Source organism: Triturus cristatus, chromosome 7 (genome assembly GCF_964204655.1).
Source record: "Triturus cristatus chromosome 7, aTriCri1.1, whole genome shotgun sequence".
In the NCBI taxonomy this organism is placed as follows: Eukaryota; Metazoa; Chordata; class Amphibia; order Caudata; family Salamandridae; genus Triturus; species Triturus cristatus.
The window spans coordinates 537,266,698-537,292,474 of NC_140590.1; the positions used below are offsets into that span (position 1 = coordinate 537,266,698).

General features: G+C 45.4%; 1 protein-coding gene across 4 annotated transcripts in view; it reads left to right on the forward strand.

Annotated features, from left to right (window-relative positions):
• The window catches only part of RNF157 (ring finger protein 157), a 534,437-nt gene extending 512,748 nt beyond the window's left edge, over window positions 1-21,689 (forward strand). For 2 of the 4 annotated variants that reach the window (XM_085616937.1, XM_085616935.1), the window contains one exon: window positions 20,546-21,549. Coding sequence is in view for 2 of the 4 variants with exons in the window: in XM_085616934.1 (XP_085473060.1) it covers window positions 20,546-20,667 (122 nt within the window). In the remaining 2 variants the exon portion in view is untranslated. Of the gene's footprint in view, window positions 1-20,545 lie in introns of all 4 variants that reach the window. The other 2 variants (XM_085616934.1, XM_085616936.1) reach the window with 2 other exon arrangements.
• Window positions 21,690-25,777: the final 4,088 nt, after the last annotated feature.

Consider the following 25,777-nt stretch of genomic DNA (forward strand, 5'->3'; position numbering starts at 1 on the left):
CATGCCCCAAAAGTAGCAGCACATTTTAGGAAAGCAAATAAAGTGCATACTAAGCAAGCTCAGCTGCTGTTAAAACAAGGAAGACCGTGCACACTCCATTGTTAGATCAGCAGCGGAAGGATAGTCAGCCAGATTGTGCAAAAAGGATCCCTTGCACTAAGTTCAAATACTTCCAGTCTAGCCGCACCCCACTCCCTCACCCCTCTCCCTTGATGATTGCATCCATTTATAGCCAAATATAATCTGTCACAACTGATTTACGCCATTAGCGTCTCTTGGATCTGATGAAACCCCAGATGCCCCTGCCATCACGAATGAACTCCATTCAAATCATCACTTAGCCAATAATCAGAGAAATTATGTACACACTTTAGAGTCATTCAGATTAGAAAAGTAAAACAACAGTTTTGGTGGTAACTAAGAGACTTGGTGAGTTCTTAGAGAGATCTTCTTATGAGGGATTCAGAGTTTCAACTTGAAGCAATTACTTTCCCAACAACAGACTAAGTCAACTCCTCCTTGATTAGCTAATAGCAATTGACATTTAAAAGCATGTGTGAGAATGAGAGTGAATTCAGGGAAGAGGTTGAATGTAACCAGCTAGACTTGACTATGGGAAAATCCATTTGGAACAGAAGTTGTCTCATCTGGCTCAAAATCAGCTTTTAGTCGCAAGAAAGGACAGGAGCATCTATAGCTATAGGGAGAGAAGGATAAACATCTCTATAAAGGAGCCTAATAGTTTCAACCCATCGCCGAATTATGATAGCGTGCATCAGCCTAGGGAGTTGTACATGGTCAAAGTCTCTAAACTCACACCTCATAGCTGGGAAGATTAAAAATGGCGTTGCCATTAGTTAAGTTGTTCTGTGTAAATTATCGCAGCTTACCTCAGAACTGAAACTCGCCTACTTTACATATTTTGGAGGAATACATTAAACAGGGTGCTGGCAGTTGTCCTGTCCTCCTTGCTGGTGATTTCAATGAGACCTTTGAATTTTTGTCGGTCATGAGCTCACTTACAAAAATGTAGGAAGAGGGCTGGGGTGTCCATGCGCTTACAATCCCTACCATTAAGATTGGTCTGTTGAAGCATTTCATTTAGCATTGCTCACCGTGTCTTATGGTCTTCGTGCCTGAAATAGCCAAACTCTATTGACAGTGTGGGCGCAAACTCTATTGACAGTGTGGGCGCAAACACTTTGACAGAGGGAATCATACCGGCAAGACAGACTTTATATCACTGGACCTGTGCTTTTGGTCACACATGGTGGATATGGATGTTTTCAATCGAATGACAGTGACCATAATGGACTGTCCCTTTCTTTATGTAACACTTCTCTTAGAGATCAGGCTACACGCAATCATATTCCAAACAACCATCTTGTTTATAGTATCAACAGAAGATGTGGTAGGTTATGATTTATTATAGCAAGACTGGTAGAACTTGCTAACATATACAGGTGTGTAGTAGATGCTTTTGATCCTTTGCCCACCAAAAGGATTTTTTTCTTTTTTTACAAAAGATTTAAGTCAATGTCTTATACATCCAAAGAAACACTCTGGTGTGACAGCAGCTGCAGGCTAGCAGAGACTAAAGGGCTCTCATCAATTAAATATAACAGATATAATTGAATGTAGAAGCCAGTATATGACGGCCTAATCTGCAAGTAAGACGAGATGGGAGGTTGCCATATGGCAGGAAATGCTTGATGCTACAAGGTGAAATGACAACAGGCTATTTTGGCACATTCTTATGCATGGCAGCAAGCAGGTAACCAGGGATGATGAATTTTTTATGTCTCGCTTAGGCAGAGCTTGTGCTATCTCTGTGAGAGATGCTGTATTCAGGATATGGGCTTTAAAAAATTTGCCCATTTTCAAGGACTGCCCCTGTTACATGTGTTGTTACCCAGAGCTTGTGAGCACTACTTGTTTCTTTAAGCTGGAGCACCCAAGACCAGTGTTCATGGTTTACAGAGCTCTGTTGTAAACATGGCTGTAAATCTTGCTCTTATCTTGCCACATTAGTTGTGCATTCAAAGACCGAGGTCTGTTTTGGCTGCAGCTGCCTCCTCCTCCTCCCTCCTTCTTTTGAAACGCATGGCCTGGTGTCACGGTCCCTACCTTCCCATGGCTGCTGACGCCTCCGTCTCAGAGCTCAACAAGCATTTGCTATGCAATAAGTCTCACATTTGTGAGTTTGAACTGTTGGCATTGTAAATGACAATGCCTTTTATATATGTGTTTTGCAAACCAGCAAGCAGTGCCTAAACACACACTTTGCACATTGCTGTTGCTTACGAGAAGCAATGCTGGAGGTAACTGCGCCTCTTTTACTGCCAGCCTTGCTTCACCTCAAATGTGCCATCCTCAGGAAACTGCAGTTTTTTTGGTAGCCATATTACGTTCTCTAAGCCACAAACATGTATGTAAACCATTATTCAGCAGCATCTCATATGCAGCACTTCCCAATGGAGGTGGAACTTCTCACCATAGAATGTTTTTTTGATTTTTGTCGTAAGCACCCTCTTTGCTATCCAACCAAACTTTCACAATACATGTAACAAATCACAATACAATTTCAAAGCAAAACTGTAAACGCAGTGCGCAATGTCTACAAATCAAAACAAATAAACCTTTGTTTGCTGACTGGAGCATAGGTATAGAATCGATCTCCAATGAAAAGGATATAGTACCTCATGATACTACCTACATGCATACTGAGCTAGGTTTCTCAATCCGCGATTGAGAACCCAAACTAGAAGCTATGTATTCTATCCTTACACATAGAATAAAATGCCACAATTCCATATTAGTATTCCTTCAGAGGTAGAGAATTGAGGATCTCATAAACTGCAGCTTATATTTAACCAGGCACCACACCGTATTAAGTCGACAACCTTGTATCTAATTTGAGTTCTCCATAAATAGGATACATTTACATAACTCATATAAAATTATAAATAGCTTCAACAAAATGAGTCCACAATGCATTTATAAGGATGCACATTACATTCCTATACGCCATAGTTTTTGCTTGTCGTGCACAAACAACACAAAATCAGTGTAACATATCACACATCACATAACAATTCACACCAAGCAAAACCCTAAAACAAAATTACCAAATCAACTCATTAGATAACACACACAGGTACTCTGGCAGTGATCCAAAAATAGTGCAGATTCTCTAACTTTCAGCCTACCAAAAATGTTCATTGATTAGTATTAATTAGCCTGTTGTCTGCATTCTCCACCAAAAACCTGTTGCTGCTCTAATTAAAAGCGTTGATGTGCAATATCTGGACTGTCTGAGTTGTTGTAAGACCTTTTAGGCTTTGTAAGGCTTACTCCAAGGCCAATTAATACAAACTTGTATGATCCAGGGTTCCAGATTTAACTTTATTGGCTTATTCAAAGTTATGATCATTATCGAAAGCAAACAGTAATTAGTTAATCATAAATTAGCTCAAACAAAGTAGTCAAAATAATATTCTGAGATAGAGCTAAGGTCTGAAGAAAGCTAAAGTAAGAGCTTATCAATAGACCTACTGGTTTAGCGTCTGGCTATAAAGATATTATCTAAAAGGCTGACTCATCTTTTAGAATACCTCAGTTTTTATAAGGTTTAGGATACACTTGTATTTCAGTGTTTGTTAGGGCATGATTGGGTTGAACTAGCAATGTTGCAACTCATGAACCAATCCATATTCTTGTAAAGAAGATATCTCCAAAGACACTACTTCTTATTGCATCTTTTGGTTAGGTTGTGCATAACTAATTAAGGAAATGAATTGTTCTTTTTATATAACACAGAAATACAAATGGTGTGTTCAGCTTATGAATGGCATACACAAAACAGCAGGAAACATTGAAAAGTTACAGAATAAAGGCACATTCTGGACATTGCTTCCTCGACAGAGCATGAATATTATAATTCTGAAAAAAGACTTCTACCTGCAGATTCCTCACTTTAGAATATTCCCCAGGCATCAGACTGGATCCAGAAAATCTTGAGCAGTACGTCTGTATGCTGGTAAGTGGCATCGAGCAGCTCTGTATCGACCTCATCCACGTCCGAAGTGACATGCGTGGTGCCTATATAGGTGCCACCTCGGCACGCTGACATCAGTTCCTTTCTTTCCCTGCCAGCAGCACAGTCCTGAAGAGCTACCTAGGTCATTTTCTATGACCATTTTTGACTCTTTGTCGACCCCTTTTTCAGCTTTTCTCCCAATGTGCTAGGGACATGTCTCCTAACAAACACATGGGGTTTAAACCATGTGAAGAAAGTCATAGACAGATGTCTGTCTCTGACCCACCCTTGGTTTGCCTGTGGTGCCTGGTGTCTGGCCGCAACCCCAATCCCTGCGCCACCTGCAAGTCCATGCATCCAAAGGGATTCATGAGCTGACTAAGAAGTTCCTGGTTGCATGGCAAAAGAAGGCTCAGAGCTAGTCCCGCTCCTGAAGGAGATCTCAGGCCTGTTCTTGGAGCCGATCCCATGGACTATCATCATCCTGCTTCTCGTCGTCATCATCAAAGTTGGGTAAGTCCAAGAAGCACAGGAAGTCGAAGCATTCTTCGACTTCTCGTAGCAAGCACCATTCTTCTAGAGCCTGCTCCCGGACTCCTCCCATAGAGCAGGCGGCAGGGTCCACTCTATGCTTTCCCGAGTTCCCCGGAAGTGCTGCGACTCCTGCCAAACTCAAAAAGTTCTTCGTAGTCCTATCCACACAATGCCATCCCTGGTGCCACTGCCACCAATCGAAGAGGTACATCAAAAAAGAAGAGCAACCCATACGTCCATGTGAACTGGGTAATAGCAAATCAACTTAAGCACAATCGTTCACAAGGAACTCATTTTCAACAATGAATTTTTTTTTTTTGCAGATATAGCACTTTTTGCAATGACTGTGTTAAGCCTAACAGAAAATAATTTGACAATATGTTTAGTCAAATATGTTTCTCCAGTTGTACATAGAGCGTGGAAATTAATTCCCACAGCTTGCTGTTACTACATTAAAATGTTCCAAGTAGTGGTTTTGCCACATATGTTACATGCATGTGCAATAATAATAAGTATCTATCTGAAACAAGTTGCCATAAACAATGATTGTCGATTCTTAGTGTGGTCACTTGTAGCATCAGTAATTACAAATTGTGGACCATAAATAAGTCTTAGCGTTGTGACTTCATTGGAAGGTGATATTTAAAATGGTATTTACATATTTGCTATCAGTATGTTGAGTAATTACAAGAACAGGACTGAAATGAATCTAGATGGCCACCCAGGCACAACATGAATATGCTCCTAATGATGAGGGTTAAAGTTTTTTCCCCCTCTATTACACTTGAGACTAATAGAATTAGAGATATGAAATAGGCACCGTTATCTATTAAAGCCTCTCGAATCCAAACTAGAGGTTCTCTAATTTAATGTAGAAATTCATTAGTATGATCAATCCTTTCATAAAGAACAGAACAGATTGATTAGACTAATTTCATGTCTCTAAAGAGGCCTGTTCTCCCTTGTAATACGCTCATAAATTCATATAAATTTTTGTTACCATGCCACTGATACCTTGTATCCTGGGTACAATATTAATTACTCAAAAGTATAATAAGGTGTTATTTGTTTTATTCACTGATATACTGATTATGTACATCACTCTAAGATAGCCGCTGGTTGTACATCGCAACACATGCATGAGCACCACAGTGCACGCCACGCTCCTCTCCTGATTTCCATTTTATCCTGTAGAGAGCACGTCTTCTCAATCTTAGCACTAACGCGTGAGAGAACTATTGGAGACGAGCTGCGGCAGGTCCTAATATCAGGTAATGAACTCCCTTTCCAAGACCCCTCGCATTAAATATTATATTTAGGCGGCTACCAGATTAATTAATTCGGTTATTCTGCAGATCTGGATCTGAAGTGTAGGCAGCCGGATCTGCGGTTTGCCTTTCTACTCATCCTTCCCTGGATCCCTGCCCCGATCTATAGGAATTAATTTGGACATTAGGACGGTTCAACTAAGTTGCTATAGGAGTTATCTGTTCCTCCTTGGGTAAGTTGGCAGATCCAACTCGATTTTACACCTTTTCTGCTGAAGTTGGTCAATTGTCTGACATTTATCCTGTTTTTAGAACCTATCCTACTACAATCCCAGAGATATTATCGTACATCTGGATGGTAAGTGTCTTGCCTTACCACGCCACTGTTTTATCACGCATTCTAATCACCCAGGCATCATTGTAAGTGCGTCCTTGTTCCTCGAATTCAATCAAAAAGGACCATTGTGAATAATAGAACCAGTAACTTTGGCCACATATACTTGATCCCCAGTGCCTTGAGGTAAGCCTTACACCTCTAATACAATTCCATTAGCCCCTAGAGATTTTAAAGCAATTCCTCACTAACACTATTTCATGTTCATAGTCCCCAGAACTTTCTGTCCTGAAACACTGACATCCAGATTGGAATCGAAACCTGGTCGACAACTAATATAGGATAGTCCTGAAAATACCAGAACACATTTCAGTTCTGGCCCTAAAAAAATTATCTAAAGGGACATCCTTAGATATTCCAATAACCTACGTATTTATACAGTCACCACTTGTTTATCACTTGTTGGTTATGGCCACTTTACTGGGGTTGCATTAAGTTACGTGTTTACTGTTTTATATATGTGTGTGTGTGTATATATATATATATATATATATGTATATATATACCAATATTTGTGTGTTATGTGAATTTTCTTCTAATTTTTACCCAACAAAATATGTATGAAAAAATGAACATCGCCCACTTCGGCTAAAGTGAGTGTTGATGATCTATTCTTGGGGCTACCCTCTTTTTTTTTGGTCAAAATCTGTTTAGTGCATTGTATTCAAAAATAAATATAATACAGGCACAGTTTCGTATCAAGTTTCGGATTGCTCCCGTGAACAAATCCGAGAGGAGAATCCTGCGCTGAGTCCAAATGGGAACATATGAACCTCCGAACCAGTGGAGCACAGGGTCCAAAAGCTGAGCTCTAAAATATTTGAATGTCTTCATTTGTAGAGAAACAGAACACCAATGGATGAGTAAAAAGTAAGAGATGAGAAGAGAACGAAACCCACCCAAACCCAGGAAAACACATAGGCTTATATGTGGAGAGGGATAGAGAAGTAAGCCTCCCGCGCCCAGCGCAGAAGGGTTCACATGTGGGAGGGTTCACACGTGGGGACACTCTGGCCCCAACCTCCGTGGAGGGGAATCCCTTATTAAATCAGGAAGAGATGTAATACCTTTAGTCTGGGACTGCATGCAAATAGAGGGAGTCTCTCCGATAAGTAGCTTACTAGCGGGCTCCAAACATAGTCAAAGCCCTTATGAGAGTCATCAATGATGTCGGACAGTCGTTCCAGGGCCAATGGGCGCCAAAAGCGGGCATGCCGTTCTGTGAGTGAGGGAGCTTCCAGCTTCTTCCAGGCTGCCGCCAAAGCCATCTTGGCCGCAACTAGACTTAGCCACATGATGGACCGGTCCCCCTGAGTCTGGTATTTGAGAATTGGATTGCGAACCCCCAAAAGTATATGTTCCATGGAGTCGCCAATCGGGTACCCCAGTATTAGCTTAATCTGGGAGAGTATTTCTTTCCAAAAGGGCTGTATAGCCGGGCAATCCCACCATATGTGTTTAACGTCCCCCAGAAGGGCACAACCTCGCCAGCAGCGGTCGTGTTGGGAAGAATTGAGTGCAGTTTCTGTGGGTAGAGGTACCAGTAGTATAACGTTTTATAGTGGGCTTCTCTCAGGAACATGGATCGATTGTATTTCGCTATATCGTTATACAGGTATTCCCATTGCTTGTCTGATGGCGCATTTGGCAGAATGCCCTACCAAAATGCTTTGTGGCGCAGTGATCGCTGAGAACCCATTGTAAGCATGAGTGTATAGAGAAAGGAGATGCGTCCCCTCCCTGCGTTGCCAGATTGGACGAATTTTTCCAACAGGAGCAGTTCTCTAGTGGCTGCAAGTCGCATCTGCGGCTGCTGGACCCAGAGTACTAACTGTGCATAATAGAAGCCTTCCGTTTGTGGGAGCTGAAAATGGTTTATACAGTCTGTGAAGGAGCGAATCTTCCCTCCACTGAAGAGGTCGGAAATCATGAGGCAACCTCCCTCCCTCCAATGATTAATGGGCCCTTCATGTAGTGCTGGGGGGAAGGCAGTGATAAATTGTATGGGAGTACAGGGTGATGGAAACGTGGTTACCGGTAGGGTTTTGGTCACCGTGTCCCATACCTGGAGGGTCGTTGCTATGGGTATGTTCAAATAAGCAGTGGCTGATCTGTCCGTTCTTTGTCGCCAAGGCAAGTCCCAGATGGTTCTACCCGTCACCTGCCTGTCTATGTGAAGCCACAATTTCCCCCACTCCCTCAATGACCATTCACCCAGGACCCGCAGCTGGGCCGCTCTGTAATAGATGAAAAAGTCTGGGAGAGCAAGGCCCCCCTTGAGGCGGGGCCTCGTCAAGAGGCGGTGAGAAAGACACGCTCTTTGCCCCTGCCATATGAAGTTAATAATCATGGACTTTAGTTCTAGAAATAACCCCTTTTCAGGTAGGGAGCCCCTGGAAAACATAGAGAAGGCGTGGAAGCACGTTCATCTTTACTGTGTTTATTCGGCCTATCCAAGAGATCTAGGCTGTGCTCCATTTTTTTAAGTCATTTTTAAGCTGTCTAAGCAACGGAGGGAAGTTAGCCTTATATAGATCGCTCAATTTGGGGGTGATTTGTACCCCAAGATATGTAATTGCCTTACGTGCCCATCGAAAGGCGGACATCCCCTCAACCGTTCTTTGCACCTCTGGGGGCAATGTTAAGTTTAGTACAAAGGATTTAGAGAGGTTGACCTTGAAGCCTGAAACCCTTTTGAACTGCAATAGCTCCTGGTGTATTTCGGTCAGGGAGGCTACCGGGTTAGAGTTTGGCAGGAGTTCATCGTCGGCAAACAACAAGACCTTGTGGTCATCTGTTCCAAACCGAATTCCACTAATCTGCGGGTTTGCTCTCACCCTAGCTGCAAAAGGTTCGATGCTGAGAGCAAAGAGCATCGGGGAGAGGGGGCAGGCAGCCCTGTCTGGTACTTCTAGCTAAGTTAAAGAAAATCAGAGGCCACTCCATTCACCAAAACCCTAGATCTCGGGGCACTAAAGTTAGCTCTTACCATCCCCAAGAAAGACTCACAGAACCCAAATTGGCACAGAGAAAGCTGTAAAAAAAAAACAGTCGACCCGGTCAAAGGCCTTCTCTGCGTCGAGCGATAAAAGAGCCGCCGGGATCCATTTTTTCTGGGCCTTATCTATAAGGTGAAATACCCTGCGAAGATTGTCGTGGGCCTGGCGCCCTTTGATAAACCCTGATTGGTCAGGGTGAATAAGAGTGGGTAGAATGTTCTCTAGTCTAGTGGCCAGGATTTTGGAGTAAAGTTTTGCATCTAGATTTAACAAAGCGATAGGCCTGTAGGAGGAACATTGTTGAGGGTCTTTACCCGCATTCGGGATTATCGATATCAGGGCTTTTCCCATAGAGGGTGAAACCGCTTGGGTTGCCGTAATATTATTGAATAGGACAGTGAGCTGAGGGGCTAAGTCAGCAGCAAAGGTTCTATAGAACTGCGCCGTAAACCCATCTGGGCCTGGAGCTTTATGTCGCTTGAGTGAGTCAATGTATGCCTTCACTTGTTCTTAGTATATGGCGAGCCCAACTTCTCGTTGGTTGATGCTGGGACCTGAGGAAGTTCTAAAGCACCTAGGTTTTTCGTCTGATCCGACACTTGGGGGTGGGAGGGGGGGGTTCTGCCTGGTATAGTGTGCTATTAAAATCTTGGAACGCTCTGGCCTTCCCCTCCTCACTGGTGTGTGTGACCCCATTCTTGTCAATGATTTGCTTTACATCATTTTTCTCCTGCTTAGCCCTTAGCTGCCTCGCCAAGAGAGAGCCTACCTTATATTTTCCCTCGTACCCATGGGCCTGGAGCCTCTATATCGTCTTTTCCGCTGTATTAGTGTAGATGGCGTTCAATTTCCCTCTGAGGGCTGTGACCCTTCTAAGGGCCGGAGTTGAGGGTGTAGCCTTATGGGTGTTTTCTGCCTTGAGCAACTCTTGTTCCAACTCTAACCGTTCCTTCGTCTGGAGTTTCCTGAGGGAGGTGGCTAGGGAGATGCAGTGACCATGTATATGCGCCCTAAAAGCATCCCAATTGTTTGCGGCAGATGTATCCGCTGGATCTTAATAGTGAAGAAGTCCCTAATAGCTTTACGATGTCATCTCTGTGTAATCTGTCCCTGCACAGCACCTCTGGGAAATACCATCTGGTCAGTTTAGAGCGTGGGGCTGGCCAATTTAATACACAGGTCACAGGAGCATGGTCCAAAATGGCTTTGGGGAGGAAGAAGGAGGTCATACACGCATGAACGAGAGATTGACTAATAAAAATGTGGTCTATTCTTGAGTATGACTTATGGGCGTGTCAAAAGAAGGAATAGTTATGCATGTTGGGATTAAGGGTCCTCCAGATGTCTAGAAGGCCCAATTGTTGCATGAATACTTTCAGAGCCTTGCTGAACACCCCTCCCCCGGCTCTCTGTGGATGTGTAGTGTCCATCTGTGGGTCCCAGATGAGATTGAATTCACCCATGAGAACAATTTCCCCGAAGCCAATCCCCCTAGGGACAGGAGAAAGGCCGAGAGGAACTCTGCCTGTCCTACATTAGGCGCGTACACTGTGGCTATCGTGCAGGGCCTTCCCAATAGCAAGCCCCAAACCATAATAAATCTTCCCTCCTTGTCGTTTTTCGAGGCTTCAAGTTGAAAGTGAGCTGAGGAATGGAACAACAGGGCAACTCCATTTTGTTTTTTGGGGTTAGCTGCCCGAAATATCAAGGGATAGTGTCTGTGCTTCAGCCGCGCTTCCTCTCCCTTTTTAAGCTGAGTCTTCTGCACAGCCACCACTTGCGGGCCCTGATCCCCCAGAAACCTCCAGAAGCGTTGTCTTTTGTTAGGGGAGTTAAGGCCCCTAACATTCCATGACATTAATGTAACCCACATCTGCCCCTTGACTTGACGTAGACCATAGCGGGGGAACCCCCCGCGCCTCGCCATCCCGTTTAGGTTGTGATCCCTGAGAAAAACATGTAACAACACAACTATATAAACGAAAAACATGAACTGTTCAAGAGTCTGCAAGGTTCCTTGGGACTGTATCCTCAGAAAGCTACTGGGGCAAGACCACTCCCTCACCCAGAGCCTCGTGAGAGATCTCTGGAAGACCCTTGTCCCTGGCATAGTCATTTCTCAGATCCGGCCAGCGAGGCGGCACTTGTCAGCTAATGTAATCTAGTGTGCGACCATAGTAGGCGGAGAATCAAACCGGCATGAGATCCTTTCATCGGCCCTATCCCCTTAATAGGGGGGATCCAAACATCTCGGGGAAGGTTCTATATTGCCCTCCCCTTGCTCTGGCAGGCAAGCGCTTCTGTAGGGTGAGCAAAGACTGAGATGGGCATGAAATCTCATTACGATAATTTCTTGTTTGCTTTCCTAGGTGTCTACCAGGCCCCCATAGCTCGGCGGCCTGTGGGCCTGTCAGTGGGGGCTTCTTTTGGCGTTGTCTCTGTTTGTGACGAAGGACTCTCCAGACCGAGTAGGGCCGCCAACCCCTCCACCTCCGTGAAGTGCTGGTGCTTGTTATTGAAGGAGAAAGCCAGACCGAAGGGGTAGGTCCACCTATATCTAATGTGGCGCTTCCTCAGGGCAGATGTGATCATTCGGAATTGTTGGTGTCTCATCAGCGTGGCCTGGACAACATCCTGGAATAGTGTACAGGTCGCACCTTGGTATTCCACCTAGTCTCGTGCCTTCCGGAGCACCAGGTCCTTGACCTTAAAGGAGGCTAATTTGGCTAGGATGTCTCTCGGGCATTGATTTCTCCGCTGCAAAGCCAGGCCCACCCTGTGGACGCGTTCCAGCAGCACTTCACACGCCCCCTCGCCTAATATGCTGGTGAATAGGCCCACCATGTAAGCTTCTATGTCTGTTCCTTCCTCCAGGCTCCGCACCCTTATGTTCTCTCTTCGGGAGCGGTTCTCCAAGTCCTCACACTTGAGAAGCATTGAGTTCAACTGGGCAGTAAGGGATTCCGCCCCTCCTCTAGCGGTTGGATTCGGCCTTCCAAATCTTGACATTTTGCTTCTAGGTTGAGGGTACATGCCCCCACCGAGTACATGTCCGCCTGAAGTGCAATAATTTTAGTGCCCTTTTCGGATTTGAAGGACTCATAGGAGGCTCCGATGTCCTCCTTATGTCTTCTCAATGTTCTCTTTTGAAGTCCCTCAAGGTTGCAAGAAGGTCCTTGTGTGAGCGCCATTCTTCCTATCCACTGGGTGTTCTCCTCCACCTGCACCTCTTCTGCTATGGATGCTTGTTGGGCTGAACTTTTATTGGTGGCAGATGGGCAGCTCTACGTCAGACCTCGTAGATCTTCGCTCTAAGGCCACAGGATCGGGGGGGGGGGGGGAAACTGTTCAGACGAGAGAAATCTGTGATGGCTCCAGGCTCAGGGTGCCAGGTGGGCCGCTTGTTTCTGTGGTGCCTTCTGAAGTATGGCATCTCCCCTCCCGCGTGAAGCATGGGCTCTGTGGTCACTCTTCGCACTGGGCTTCGCATGCTCCAGCCTGGAGGACAGCCGGCGCCATTTTAGGGTCAGGCAAGAGGCAAGGCATCTCTTTCGGGGTCTCCCCTTCCTCGACATGCAGCGAGTTCCCAATGGAGCCAGTCAGGGTAGATCCTCTTCTCGGTCTGTCCTCAGCCCAATGTGCTCATTGCCTGCAGCCCCCACGGTTATTCGTGCCCAGGGGGAGGGGTCCCTCTCACCTTCCTGTGCCGTCTTGGCCCGAGGGCCCGTTTGCCGCCCAGGGTTCTCTCATCAGCAGGAGCACTTGATCGGGGGCGAAAGCTCACCTCGCGACCCCCTCCTGGGAGCCAACGCAGTCCGCGCCTCTGGGGAAACTCCTATAGCAGCTGGGCGCTGCTGCTATACGCGGTCGCCAATTCAGGAGCTCGCAAGGTGAGTCCAATCTCTCATTAAGAGTGGGGTCCCCAATCCATCCGCCAGGCATCCGCCGTCCCACGTAAGCTGCCCAGTTGCCTGCGCCCCTTCCGACCAGCAGGAAGCAAGAAGTTTCATTCGCAGCGCGATCCGTCCGCCATTTTAGCTAGGCGGCCGCGGGCCCGATAAACGTATTTTTTAAAAAAGCTGTTTCGGGCCTCCGCTCACCCGAATCGTCTGTTCAGGGAAGATCTCTGCCGAACAAAAGTCCAGTCCCCGCCCTCCTTTGGCCATCTGCCCGGGACTGGACACAGCTATTCACACTCTCACCGGGCTCTGTCACGGAGCCGAGCGAAGTCACGTCTTCGCGGCCATGATGGTTGGCCACGCCCCTCTACCCTCTTTTTGTTAAATACTAAAATGTGTAAATTAATCTAAACCTATTGTCACAACAATTTTTTATTAGGCTTAACAAAGTTATTGCAAAAAGTGATATATTTGCAAAAAATATTTATTCATTGTTGAAAATGAGTTCCTTGTGAACGATTGTGCTTAAGCTGATTTACCAATTGAAGAGGTACCTATTCTCCTCTCCAACTCTGAGACAGTGTCACCTTGATGCTGCTAGACGTCAACACCAGTGACGTCCAGACCACGTCAACCCCTGATTTGCCACCCCTGGACAGACACTCCTTTACAGAAAGAGCAGATATTAAGGAGGGATATGGCATCTTGCAAGGTGACTCCTACCAGGAGGAAACTGGTATGAGGAGCTGGGTGATGCCAATGGCCTGGGTACCTCTCCAGACTCTGACCTCATTTCTCCTCCGGGCCCTGCCATGGAGGAAAGGGCATCTTTTGCAGCAGTGATACGCAGGGAGGGAGGCAGAGGTCCTTGACCTCTAGCTATCCTCCATCAAGACCAAGACCAATGTCTTGACAGACATGCTTCATCCGGGGATAAGCCCTTGCTCCCTTTTAATGAGACCCTCACTGACGTTCTCCTAGGAGACTGGGCAAACCGTGCACGGGGATTCATGTGCACAAAATGATTGCTCACTGCCCATCCCAAGAGACCCAACCTTCCTTTCCCAGCATCTCTCTCCTGAGAGCCTGGTGGTGCAGGCCTCGACAGCCGAGATAAACCCAAGTGCGTTCCTTACTACTCCACTGGATAGGGAATCCAAGATGCTGGATACCTTAGTAAAGCAGATCTTCTCTTTCACCAGCTTTTCATTGTAGTCAGTGAACATCACATCTCTCTGGGGCTAATACGCCCATTCCATGTGGAATTCGCTTGCCCAGCTGCTTCCTGGGCATCCCAAATAGAACCCAGCCATTCTGAAGCAGGCATAGGTGGATGGCTGGGACGTAGCAAAGTTCAACTTTCAGTGTTAACTGACCATGGTCTCTACTTGGCACTCCACCACCACACCTCTTTGAAGTCCACTAGGTTTTCAGGGCATGTCCAATCGTCTCTGATAGACATGCCCTTTGCCGGCTCCCACCTATTTGGCAAGAAGGCTGACACGGTGCTCTAGGTTACCAACAGATCCCTGGGACTTTCCTTGGGGTCCCAGTAACAGTCCTGTCGCCCCTACTGTGACCACAGTTGGGGCTCCCATAGGTGTCTGCACTACCCCCTTACCCCCAGCAAGCTTTCCAGTCCTTTCATGGCACAGGACGCAGAGCCGACACCCAGCGTACTGTCCAGTCCCCTGCCTCTACAACTACTTCAGCCTCCAAACCTCCATACATGCCCATTCCATTGACAGGAGGATGAGGCATCATCTGTGCAAATGGCACGCAATAAACTCCGTCAAGTGGGCTCTTCAAATTTTGCAACCGGATTATGCCCTTCCATTCCTCAAAACCCTGTTACCTTAGCCACCAACCCCAGAACGTTTGACGTAGGGCCATCTCTCCTTGCTACGTCAGGAATTGCTGGCTGTGCTGCCTAAAGGAGCCATCAAGAGGGTGTGGTTGTTATTCCCCCTACTCTCTGGCGCTGAAAAAAGACTGAAGTCTCTGTCTTATCCTGGATTGTCACCCTTCGCCCAGAGACTGGATGCTACTGCTGGACCTCCAGAACACTTATTTCCATGTCGATGTCCTGCAGGCATTACCTGCAGTTCACGGTTTCCAGGAGCATTTCCAGTTTGCTGTGCTCCCCAGTGGCCTCACCAGTGCCCCTTCAGTGTTCATGAAAGTGATGGCAGTGGTTGCTGCTCATTAGTGGCGGTCGAGGGTTCCAGTTTTCCCATACCTCAACGACTAGCTGTTGAAGGCGGGCTCATCCCAGGCAGTCGCCACCCACCTCCAGACTACTGCAAACCTTCTACATTCGGTTGGGTTCACTATCAAAATGCAGAAGTCACACTTGACTCCTTCTCAGATGCTCGCTTTCATCTGAGCTATTCTGGACAGGGTGTAGTTGCGCACCTATGCTCTAGAGTGTGAAGTCCAGGACATTCGGGCTATGATCCCGAAATTTCAGCTTCAGTCTTGGATTTTGGTGAGACTGCAGCGAGGCTCCTAGGATTGATGATCTCCTACATCCAGCTGGTGAAACACACCAGAGGGCATATGTGGGCTTTGCAGTGGGATCTCAAGTCCCAGTGAGCACAGCATCTGGGGAATCTTCCTGATCTGGTTCAGACTTTGAAAAAGACAGCAGAAAATCTGCAGTGGTGGCTGTTGAACCGCATTTGGGTCAACAGCAGACCGCTTTCGCTTTCCCACCCAAAGTTGATGATGGTGACCGATACAACACTACTGGGATGTGGTGGCCACCTGGGGGAGGTGGAGATCAGAGGCCTCTGGTGTCTGGCAGAGATGATGCTTCTCATAAACCTCCTGAAGCTGCGAGCGATTAGCTTAGCATTAAAGGCCTTCCTCCCATCCATCAATAAAAGACTGGTTCAGGTGTTCACATACAACCACTACCACCATTTGGTACTGCAACAAGCAGGGTGGGGTCGTGGACCCTCTATAAAGAGGCTCTTCACCTCTGGACTTGGGTGGAGCACCGAGGCAGATTAATTCAGACATCGATGCCCTGCGGGTGACGAATGGCATCTACACCCGAAGGTGGCGAAAGGTCTCTTCGCAAATGAGGAGAACCTTGACTCAATCTATTGACCACCTCCAAGAAGTGTAGTGTCCGCTGCTCTTCGCTTTGGAGTTTCCAAAGCGGCTCCCGCTCGGAGACCCGTTACGATTAGACTGGAACCCGGGACTCCTGTACACCTTTTTGTCTATACGATTCCCTAGTCGGGTTCTCAAGAAGATCAGACCAACGGGGCCCAATTCATTATGGTGGTTCCAGACCATGCACAGAGGATTTGGTGTCTCACACCTGAGGATGAGCGTCTGCCCTCCGATCAGGCTGCCCTTTTGAGAGGATCTCCTGTAGCACCAACAGGGCAGGGTTCTGCACCCAAACCTGTGCTGCCTCCACCTTCATGCATGGAAAATTGAGCAGCAACAGTTGAATGCTTTTGATCTTCCTCCAAAGATCTGTGATGTCATCCTAGCAGACAGACATCCGTCAACAAAACTGTATAAACCAGCCTTTGGGATAAATTTATATCTTGGTGTTCCTCCCATAACATTGATCCACTTTCTGCCTCCTTGTCGTAGGTGCTGTTGTTTGTGCTGTTGTGAGCAAGGTCTTGCCCTGGGAACCGTTAAAGGTTATCTTTCCGCCATCTCTGCTTTTTGCAGCTGCCGGATCAGCCATCAATATGCAAGTCACCTGTTGTGACACGTTTCCTTAACTACTTTCAACATTTGTTTCTTCTTACTCCTTTTGTCATGAATCAATGGTTCTGACGTTTCTTATGTGTTCCCCATTCGAGCCCCTGCAAAGATGCCCTTTGTGGTTACTGATGTTCAAGACAGTATTCTTAGTAGCCGTTACAGCGGCCAGGAGGTAAGTGAGGTTTTAGCTCTTTTGGTTACACCACCATATATCAGCTTAGACCCTAACAAACTGCCTCTGTCTACCAAAGTGGTAACTCCTTTCCACGTCAGCCAAAGTATCATGCTACCGATAGTTTTTGCCCTGCCTCATCCTCCCATCGTTTGAACCCAAAAAAGCGCCCTCTCTTTTTATATTGATCTCACAAAAGAACATTGTATGGAGGACCAGCTCTTCATTGGGTTCGCTGGAGTGAAAAGGTGGTGCAGAAATGGACCATCTCTTGATGGATTGCACTCCAATCAAATTTGCTACTCGCTAGCTAAGAAGCAGCCTCCTGAGGGCTTGCAGGCCCATCCCACCAGGGTCAAGGCCTCTACTAAAGTATTAGCAGGCAGGGTACCTGTGTTGCAGGGATTCTGCACATACACAGAACTATGCGCAGGAAACCAGGACCTCAGTGTGTAGTGGTGTACCAAAAATACCCACCTCGGTGCCCAGAAACCCAATCCGACTACCTATAGTGTCTCATTCGTTCTCCGTGCTACAGCGAAGCTACCAATGATTAGACATCCTAGAACATGCTACTCCGTCCCTCTCAGGATACGTGGGAACAAGAACACTCTTTTGTTCAAACTCTCGTACTTGTCCACAACATGAGTAAATAGAGTCAAGGAATAGTTTAAAATGTTTATTTTAACTAACTTGCTCTATAATGCAGTACACAAGCCAATACTAGCAACAATATGCCTACGATCAAACAAATCAGCATTGTTACAATTCCATATAGAACAAAAGGGGAAATCATATTATAATGATGGTGGAAACAGGACGATAGGGCCTTACCACCCTCCCTGTGCTAGAGGCTAGTTTATTATAATTATAGAAGGCCTCCAGGCTTTGTCAGGGAAACCCCATACCTCCAAGTTCAGATGCAGGAATTTACATCACCGGACGAGCACATCCTGGAAAGCGTTTCTCCAAGTGTGTTAAGATGCATGCAAGGCAATATTAAAAGCACCAGATTTCCAGGTTTGCAGCTGTGTTCTATGTTATGGCTAGGGACATGAGACTGAGCAAAGAAAATCAACAGAGCTCATTGTTTTTCGACCTTGAACATGCTGTACAGACGAGGAGCAGAGTGTTCAACTAAATATGTGAAATACAGACAGTTCTCATGTGAAAGCGAGCAACCAAAGCGTTTACGAGAAATGTGGCATGTAGTAACGTGAGTAAAAGCGGCAAAATGGCAGCCAAGCATATACTAACTTATGCTAACTTAGCAATGTCCAGAGGTGTGTCCATATCCTCACTACACCTGTCCTGGACATCTGCAAAGCTGCCACTTGGTTGTCGCTCCACACATTAATGAAACACTACTACTTGGACAGCCAGTACGGTCAATGCGGGCATTTTTCCTGTTCGGTCCTCCAGGACTTTCTGTTTTTAGGCTGTTTGCAGACCCACTTCCGGAGAGGTATTGCTTGGGTATCTATTCTGAGGTGAGGAATCTGCTGTTACAAGTCTCTATCAGAAGAACATGTTACTTACCTTTGGTAGCAATTTTTCTAGTAGAGACTCTCACCGACCCTCCCATCCTCCCCACTCTGCAATATCAGCTCTACACCCTAAAGCCTGTTAAATATCTGCACACTGTTCTCACATCATTCAGTCGTGGCTCTGAGTTGTTGGCACAGACATGGTCATGGAAGAAACTGATGTCAGAGCACCGGGGTGGCGCCTATATAGGCACCATGCATGTCACTTCTGATGTGAATGACAACACAAAGCCGATCAACTTCACCTACCGGCGCGCAGAGGTACTGTTTAAGATTTTCAGGATACAGTCTGATACCTATGTAATATTCTAAACTGAGGAATCTACGGTTAGATGGAATCTCTACCAGAAAAGGCATTACTGGAGGGAAGTAACTTGTTCATTAGACATTATTTCTAAATAGTAAAAAAATCTGCTACACGTTAAACACTTCATATGTTTCTCATTCAGGTGTGGGTAATTTGGTGTTCAACTGGAAGAATAGAAGCTAATAAATTTCCCAGCCAAATCAATGTTGTGTTTTGTGAAACAATCACTAGACCAATCGTAACAAAAGATTTGGGATGCCTATCAAAACAATTCACGATTGAGAGTATTTTCTCTTCCATGTGTTCTCAAATTCTTAAATCTAATGCCCTGCTGAGACTGTTAGCACAGTGTGATATGTTTTTGGGCTATCATACTACCAGATTAGGCACTAATACTTATGCCATTCGCATGTATATAGCACGCAGTGTGCCATTAGCATGGCCTCGTAGTGCCAGCTGCATGGGGTGCCAATACATAATTTTCGGGTTTCCGTTACAGACCGGAATCTTATCTGAGTCATCTTTTCTCATATTGTGACATGTAGTTTTACAAGTTATTTTCTGATGACTAATGCGGCCTCTTATACTACACATTCACTTGAAGAATTTTAATGTGTTTCAAGTGTCTTCACATTTAAATTATAACAAAAACTCTGAAAGCTATATTTGCTGGAACCGAGAGGAATGTCTCAGGAATATTAATTTTAGTATTTAGAAAAATACTGACAGTATAATTACTGTTCGGGAGAAAATGTGTTTTAACAAAAGACAATGCCTTCATTAGTCTGTTTCTGCATGCTTTCAAGTCCCAAAATGTATTTTCCTGTGGCTAGTCTCGATCAGTAAGATTTGTGTATTTAAAACCTTGCAAAAAAATCAGTTGCAGAGATTTTCTTTTGTCGTCCATTGTTTTTCTAGAAACACAGGTCTCTCAAGTCTAGATATCACAATAAGTCTGTCAAAGTCTCATACGGAAAACTATTAGACTGATACTGCTAATCCCCCCGAATAGAAAATGGCAACTATTAAAAGATACGACGTTCATATAACCTGTTAAAAGGGAATGGACGAAAATGCCTCCACTTGTTGCGGGGTACTTGCCTTTGTTCAGTCTACAGGCGGAGTGTACGCACTGCTCCTGTAAGCGGGATGTTGTATTTTCAGTTGCGTCATCATGTTTTTAGTGTGCCGCAATGCCCGCAGGCGCAGCCTGACATGAAGCAGTACGTGTGAGCGTAGCAGTGGTGGTCCACAGTCAGCCTGGGCGTTGAACTCCGCTCCGTTTGCAGTTTTCTGCACTCCGCAGATCTCGCAGAGTGCAGAAACTCTGCTCTGCGTAGTGCAGAGGAGTTATTGTCTCCGCTTGCACTCGCGAACAGTAAGTTGGCGAGTGTGAGCTGCCGCTCAGGTAGAATTTCTACCCGAGCGGCTGTAAGATCAGCATGAACATCAGTTTGTACTGCACTCTGCCACTTGCGCAACTCCGCTGAGTTTTTTTGTCAATTCGCAGAGTTCCGCATAGCGAAACTCCGCGAACTACGCCCATGCTTAGTCCACAGGAGGGTACACCGGTGCAGAGGGCCAGAAGTTGTCAATCTTGGTGAATGAGGTTCAAGTTAACAAAACTTCTTTGTATTTCTTTTTCCCACAGTGGTCCAGCCGGCGGATAACAGCTGCAGGACGAACACCCAGCGACGTTTTAGCCTGACCATGACCTGCATTGCCCTGGAGGAAGAGGACTGCTCTTGCATGCTACAGCCCGTAGATGTCTGAAGATCCGATTGGTAGCCACTCCTCACTCTCTCACAGGGGGCTTTTCAACACCACTCCCCGTATCTATTCTGGTAGCTATTTTCATTTTGGAACCATCTACTCCATGACCCAGTCAAGAAAGGTGCAAAAACAGCCAAATGGCAGCTAAGAGTATTCTTCGCATTGCTCCCTTGAGGGGCTGAAGCCCCCTCCACATGCTGCTATCACTTCCTTCATTCCAGAATGTCGGTTCTGGGATTGTGGAATTGTGGGATTGCTGTGAGACTTGTACTGAGATGCAGGACAGGACAGAGAAAGAGGACATTGCTACTTGCACTGGCCATGCTGCTTGTGCGTCAGATTTAAGACCTTATTGGCTTGAGAAAAGTGAGGGGTGTAATTTGAGTATTGTTGATGGCGTGTTGTGATCCCACAGCCTTTAAACCTCGCACAACTCTGTTTCACAGTGCTCTGTTCCCTGTGTGGGCAACACACCTTTTGCAATAATTGTACCTGCAGTGCGAGGGCTACATCACAACCCGCTGTGTATATGAGCTTCATCGTCTCTTGCCGCGCCCTGCTCTCCTCGTTGCCACTCGCAGTAGGGGGTTTGTTCAGATTCCGTTAAGAAGTTGTAGCTAAACAAACAAAATATGAGCTCGTGGTTTCAGCTCTGGAGTTCCTCTCTTAGCTGCGTTGTCTTTTAAATTATGTACACATCAAAGAGAGTCATCTATCGGTGGTGAAACAGACTGGGCTGAAGGTGCCTTTGGTGATGAACAGGAGACGTGGCTTCAATAGTGTGGCACCAACAACGACACCGGGACTTTACTTGTAAACTCAAAGAGTCGAATTCAAACACGGGGAAAAGAGTAGCCGGAAAGTAAAGGATAAGTTGGAGTCAGTGTTGGGTCTGTGTGTTTAGAGTTGATAATATAGCTGGGCCTGAACTGATAGTTTGCTATCAAAGTCTGTTTCTCTGCAATGCAGTTATATCAGACCTCAACTATGCAAGCACTCTGACCTAAATAGTTTCAACTATGTACATGCTTCTCTGCATGCGTTATTCCTCACTGTACGCGCATATGCACCACCGGCAAATTCTGTGATTTGTGTTTTGTAGGGCAAAGAACTTTCAATATTCTACAGGGGAGAACGAGGTTCAGGTAAAATTTGTAATCTTCCACCAACATATCTTACTTCAGGTAGGACATTCAAGCAATATCCCTTCGGGTTCTACCGAGGCAGATTGGAAGAGACAGAGCAACTAAGGCTCCTCCGTTGAAAATGTGTCCTGGTGGAAGCACATGGTCAAATGCAGGATTTTCCTTCTAGAATGTAACTGTTGTTCTTGTGATGTGCAAAATGAATAGGCAGTAATTTAATGCTTAATTTCGGTGTATGGTACCCACTGCAGCAGTTGAGATGTTAGTTTCCTTCCCCTAACTCTTAAAGCATGGGGCCTGATCAGCAGGTACTGCGATGGAGAGGCAGAGTCTTCCATTGAAACACACTGTAAATGACAGCAAATCACTGTCAGCTGTATGTAAATGTTGTATGAAAGAGATTGCAATTTCTCAGCCCTCTAACACGTGGCGGGGATGTCTTCTGCTCCATACCAAAGGTTTCCCTTTCGGACGTTCTACTTGCAGCTGACATTTCAAAGCATTTGGGGAGCAGAGCTCAGGTTTTCTCTGTATGTACTCATCTCCATAGTGGATTTCACTTAAGAAAATGAAAAGGACGAGTCACTGCAATCCCATCTCCAAAGAGGGATTACAGAGTGCATTCTGCTATGACCACTTCTGCTTCTAGAGCATAGTGTCCCAGGATGCATCTCAACCAGCACTCAAGAGAAGGCACATTTTGCTATGTTCTCTGTATTTCTAGAGTGAGGGATCCCAGGGTGGATCTAAGTTGGCACCCTTTAGGAGCCATATTCTGCCACAATTTCTTCTGCTCCCAAAGCAGAGGTTCCCAAGGATGGTCACAACTGGTGTTCTTTAAACGCCATTCTCTTATCAACCTTTCTGCTTCTAAAGCAAGGGATCCCATGGTACAACTTAGCCCCCATCTTGTACAAGGCATATTTCTCTCTAATGCCATCTGTTTCCAAAGTGGAGCTGAATCTCAGCCAGTCAGTCCCTTTAAGCCCCAATGCTAGTTCGGTCCACTTCTGAGGTCTGCTATCTGATACTTCTAGGGTAGGCACCTACTAGTGAATCCTGTAAGCCCCTTAATACAGGGAATAGAAACGCCAGTTATTCACAAATCCGTAACAATCTGTGATAGCAGACACTATATTAGGAAAAATAATTACTATAAGAACCAACACCCCTTCTTAAGCATGGTTTCTAAATGCCTTCCAATGACTATCAGTTATATTTTGCCTTTTTCTTTTTGAAGTGCCCCTTCTTTAAGATTTCTCAGGTACCATAGTGCTCTTATAGCATGCTAAAATTCTGCAGACTTATCCTTCAATTTGATTAATCGGGAACAGGCCAACTCAGTATTCGGGTAGCGAGTAATGTAGTATTTAGAAGCATGCTGTGGACCTGGTAGAACTTAAGCAATAGGTATTTCTCCTGTATAGCTGAGGAAAGGAGCACTCTTAACCAGCCACAGAAGACAACAAGTGTGATGCTTTGCTCTGGAGGCTTTCAACCCTGCATCCCTCATGGTACCTGGTTCTCATAAGACCTGCAAATATGTGTAAAGTTCTTCTACTTATATACCAGATACGTTTTTGACAGTATTAAGTAGCTGGACTACTTGCAATCTTTTTTTAAATCTCAAAGTCGACTTTCGAACTGTGCTCCTAACATCAAGCAGATGAGCACGCAAGACACTGGTAGCACACCTCTAGCATCCCTGAATATAATAGCCTTCTCACTAAAAGTTGCCTAAATCATACTGAAATGACTAACATTTTACATACTCTTACACTGTGGTTGCCTCATTCTCAGCCTGTAGGTTCTAAAACGTAACTGGTGGTGTGACCATAAAGCACTTATGTAGCTGTTTAACAAGTTGCACGCCCAGTACCACTCAGATGAGCTTATGCCACAGGTATGCAATCCACCTTTTGCAATGGAGTTGTACACCTGGCCAATTGCACTCCACCCCACCCAACCTATCAATGTGCATCGAAACCTGTTTCAATGACGCTCAAACTTCCCACTTAGGTCAAACCTGTTATTTCTCATATTTGCTAGCTTCTCATGCTTTACTTTCATCTCATCTTAAAGGTAACTTTATCCAATTATTGCTGACCCTAATAGAAATATTATGACAACGTTGAATGCATAAAGGAGTATCCCTTGTGTACTATGGACTCTTATGAATTATGTTTCCCCGGGCTGGTCTACCTATGACCAGCCTTTTACTCTCCAATAAATCAGGACTTCTTTTTAAAAGATCATTAAAGAATCGTTACCTATCATTAACCACACAAACTCCTAAAAGCAAGAGCATTCTTTTGCGTGATTCTTTGTGCCTGTCTGCACTATACAAGCTCTTCAGTCTTCATTAGTCCACAGAGTCTCATGCTGCTTTTACATTCACAAGTATAGATGGGTAACAGGCAACGAGGCCGAAGCTCAGAATCCCAAGGTGAACAACCTCCACATAATTCACTTTTTACCCATCTATAATTTTATTTTGTGCATGGCCCCCAAAATCATCTGCCTCTGCTTTCAGCTGTAATGCAGAGGAGTAACTGGGAGGCATACGTAAATTGCCCTGTCCACCCTGCCCTAGATTTTACAAAAATTGTATAGCCTCCTGCCACCCACAACTAACTCTGCTCCAGAAGTTGTGCTTCCTGCTTTTTAATATGGTTCTTGCAGGCTTTAAGAGAACTTAGCCTGAGCAGCCTGGAATTCCTTTATGACTTATCAGCGTGTGGTTAACAAGTTCTGCGGCCTACTGCCGCTACATCACAGCAGTGACTCACTGGGTTTAAAATCCAGTTGTTCACGCTAACGGCTCTCCATGAGAGCCATACATTGCAAAGAGATTCACACTTGCTCAAGCTGAAATTGTGGAAGTGTGCACTTTCATGAGGAACTTGGCTTTGTCATTGTAAAAGTAATTTGATCAGACATGCAGCACTGCCCGCAGCACGAGGCATTGCCTTCATTCTCAGCTTTTCCTTGGAACTGTTGATTCAGAAATGTGCTGTCTCAGGGAACGTATGCATTCTCACACTTACTGTTTGGCATGGTGCCTCGTAGTGAAATTATTTTCTGAAGGGTTATAAGGAGCTGTATGATTTTGTTACAACTACATACTACAAATGGTGGTTGTATCCACTTTCTTTTTTACATGGAAGGCATTTGAAACAAAGCTATTCAGAAAGGCTGTTCTCGTGTTGAACTGATGCCATTCATTTAATTTAACGTTATCTTGGAATCTACAATGTTTGATATATTTCACTGGAAAAGTTTGGACGCTTTCTCAGTCACTGCTTGCCATAAAGCCCCTCGTTCTCCGTCCTACACCCCCAGTCAAATGGTAAAAAATATTTGTGAAGGTGGCAGGTCTGCGTCTGTTCTCACTCCCTCCCCCCCCGTAGCTGTAGGGCAGTGCAGAAACAGAACTTACATTTTATGAAGTTCGCACTACTGTACAGGGGTGTGGTTAGTGGTATTTATATCCTATTTATAGACTTGTATTTATGTAGATATGCAGAACACCCTTCCTTCAGTCAACGCTGGACGACACTCCCTGGAATACACTATTTATTTTCAGACTGGTTCAATGCTGCATGGGACTCAATGTGAATAAACCTCTTAGAATGAATGGGTCTGATAGCGTCCTCAATGTTCATTGTGGGTTATTTTCATGATTTGACGGTTGTAGTGCAGCAGGTTCGTCCCAATAACCTTTATAAGTATTGCAGGTAAGCCTGAGAGAGAAGAGAAGAAAATCTGAACTTTTAACCTTAAAATATAACCTACAACTTTCTTACCACGCTATGGCCTCTTGTCCCATTACTATAATGTCACAGGATCATTAGCAGACCCTTGAACTGATGACACTGAGTCAGTCATAACCACATACAGATGAGGATGTGAAGCGCTTACTGATGAATGTGCTTGGACCAGCGAACCCTTCAAATGTGCTTTTG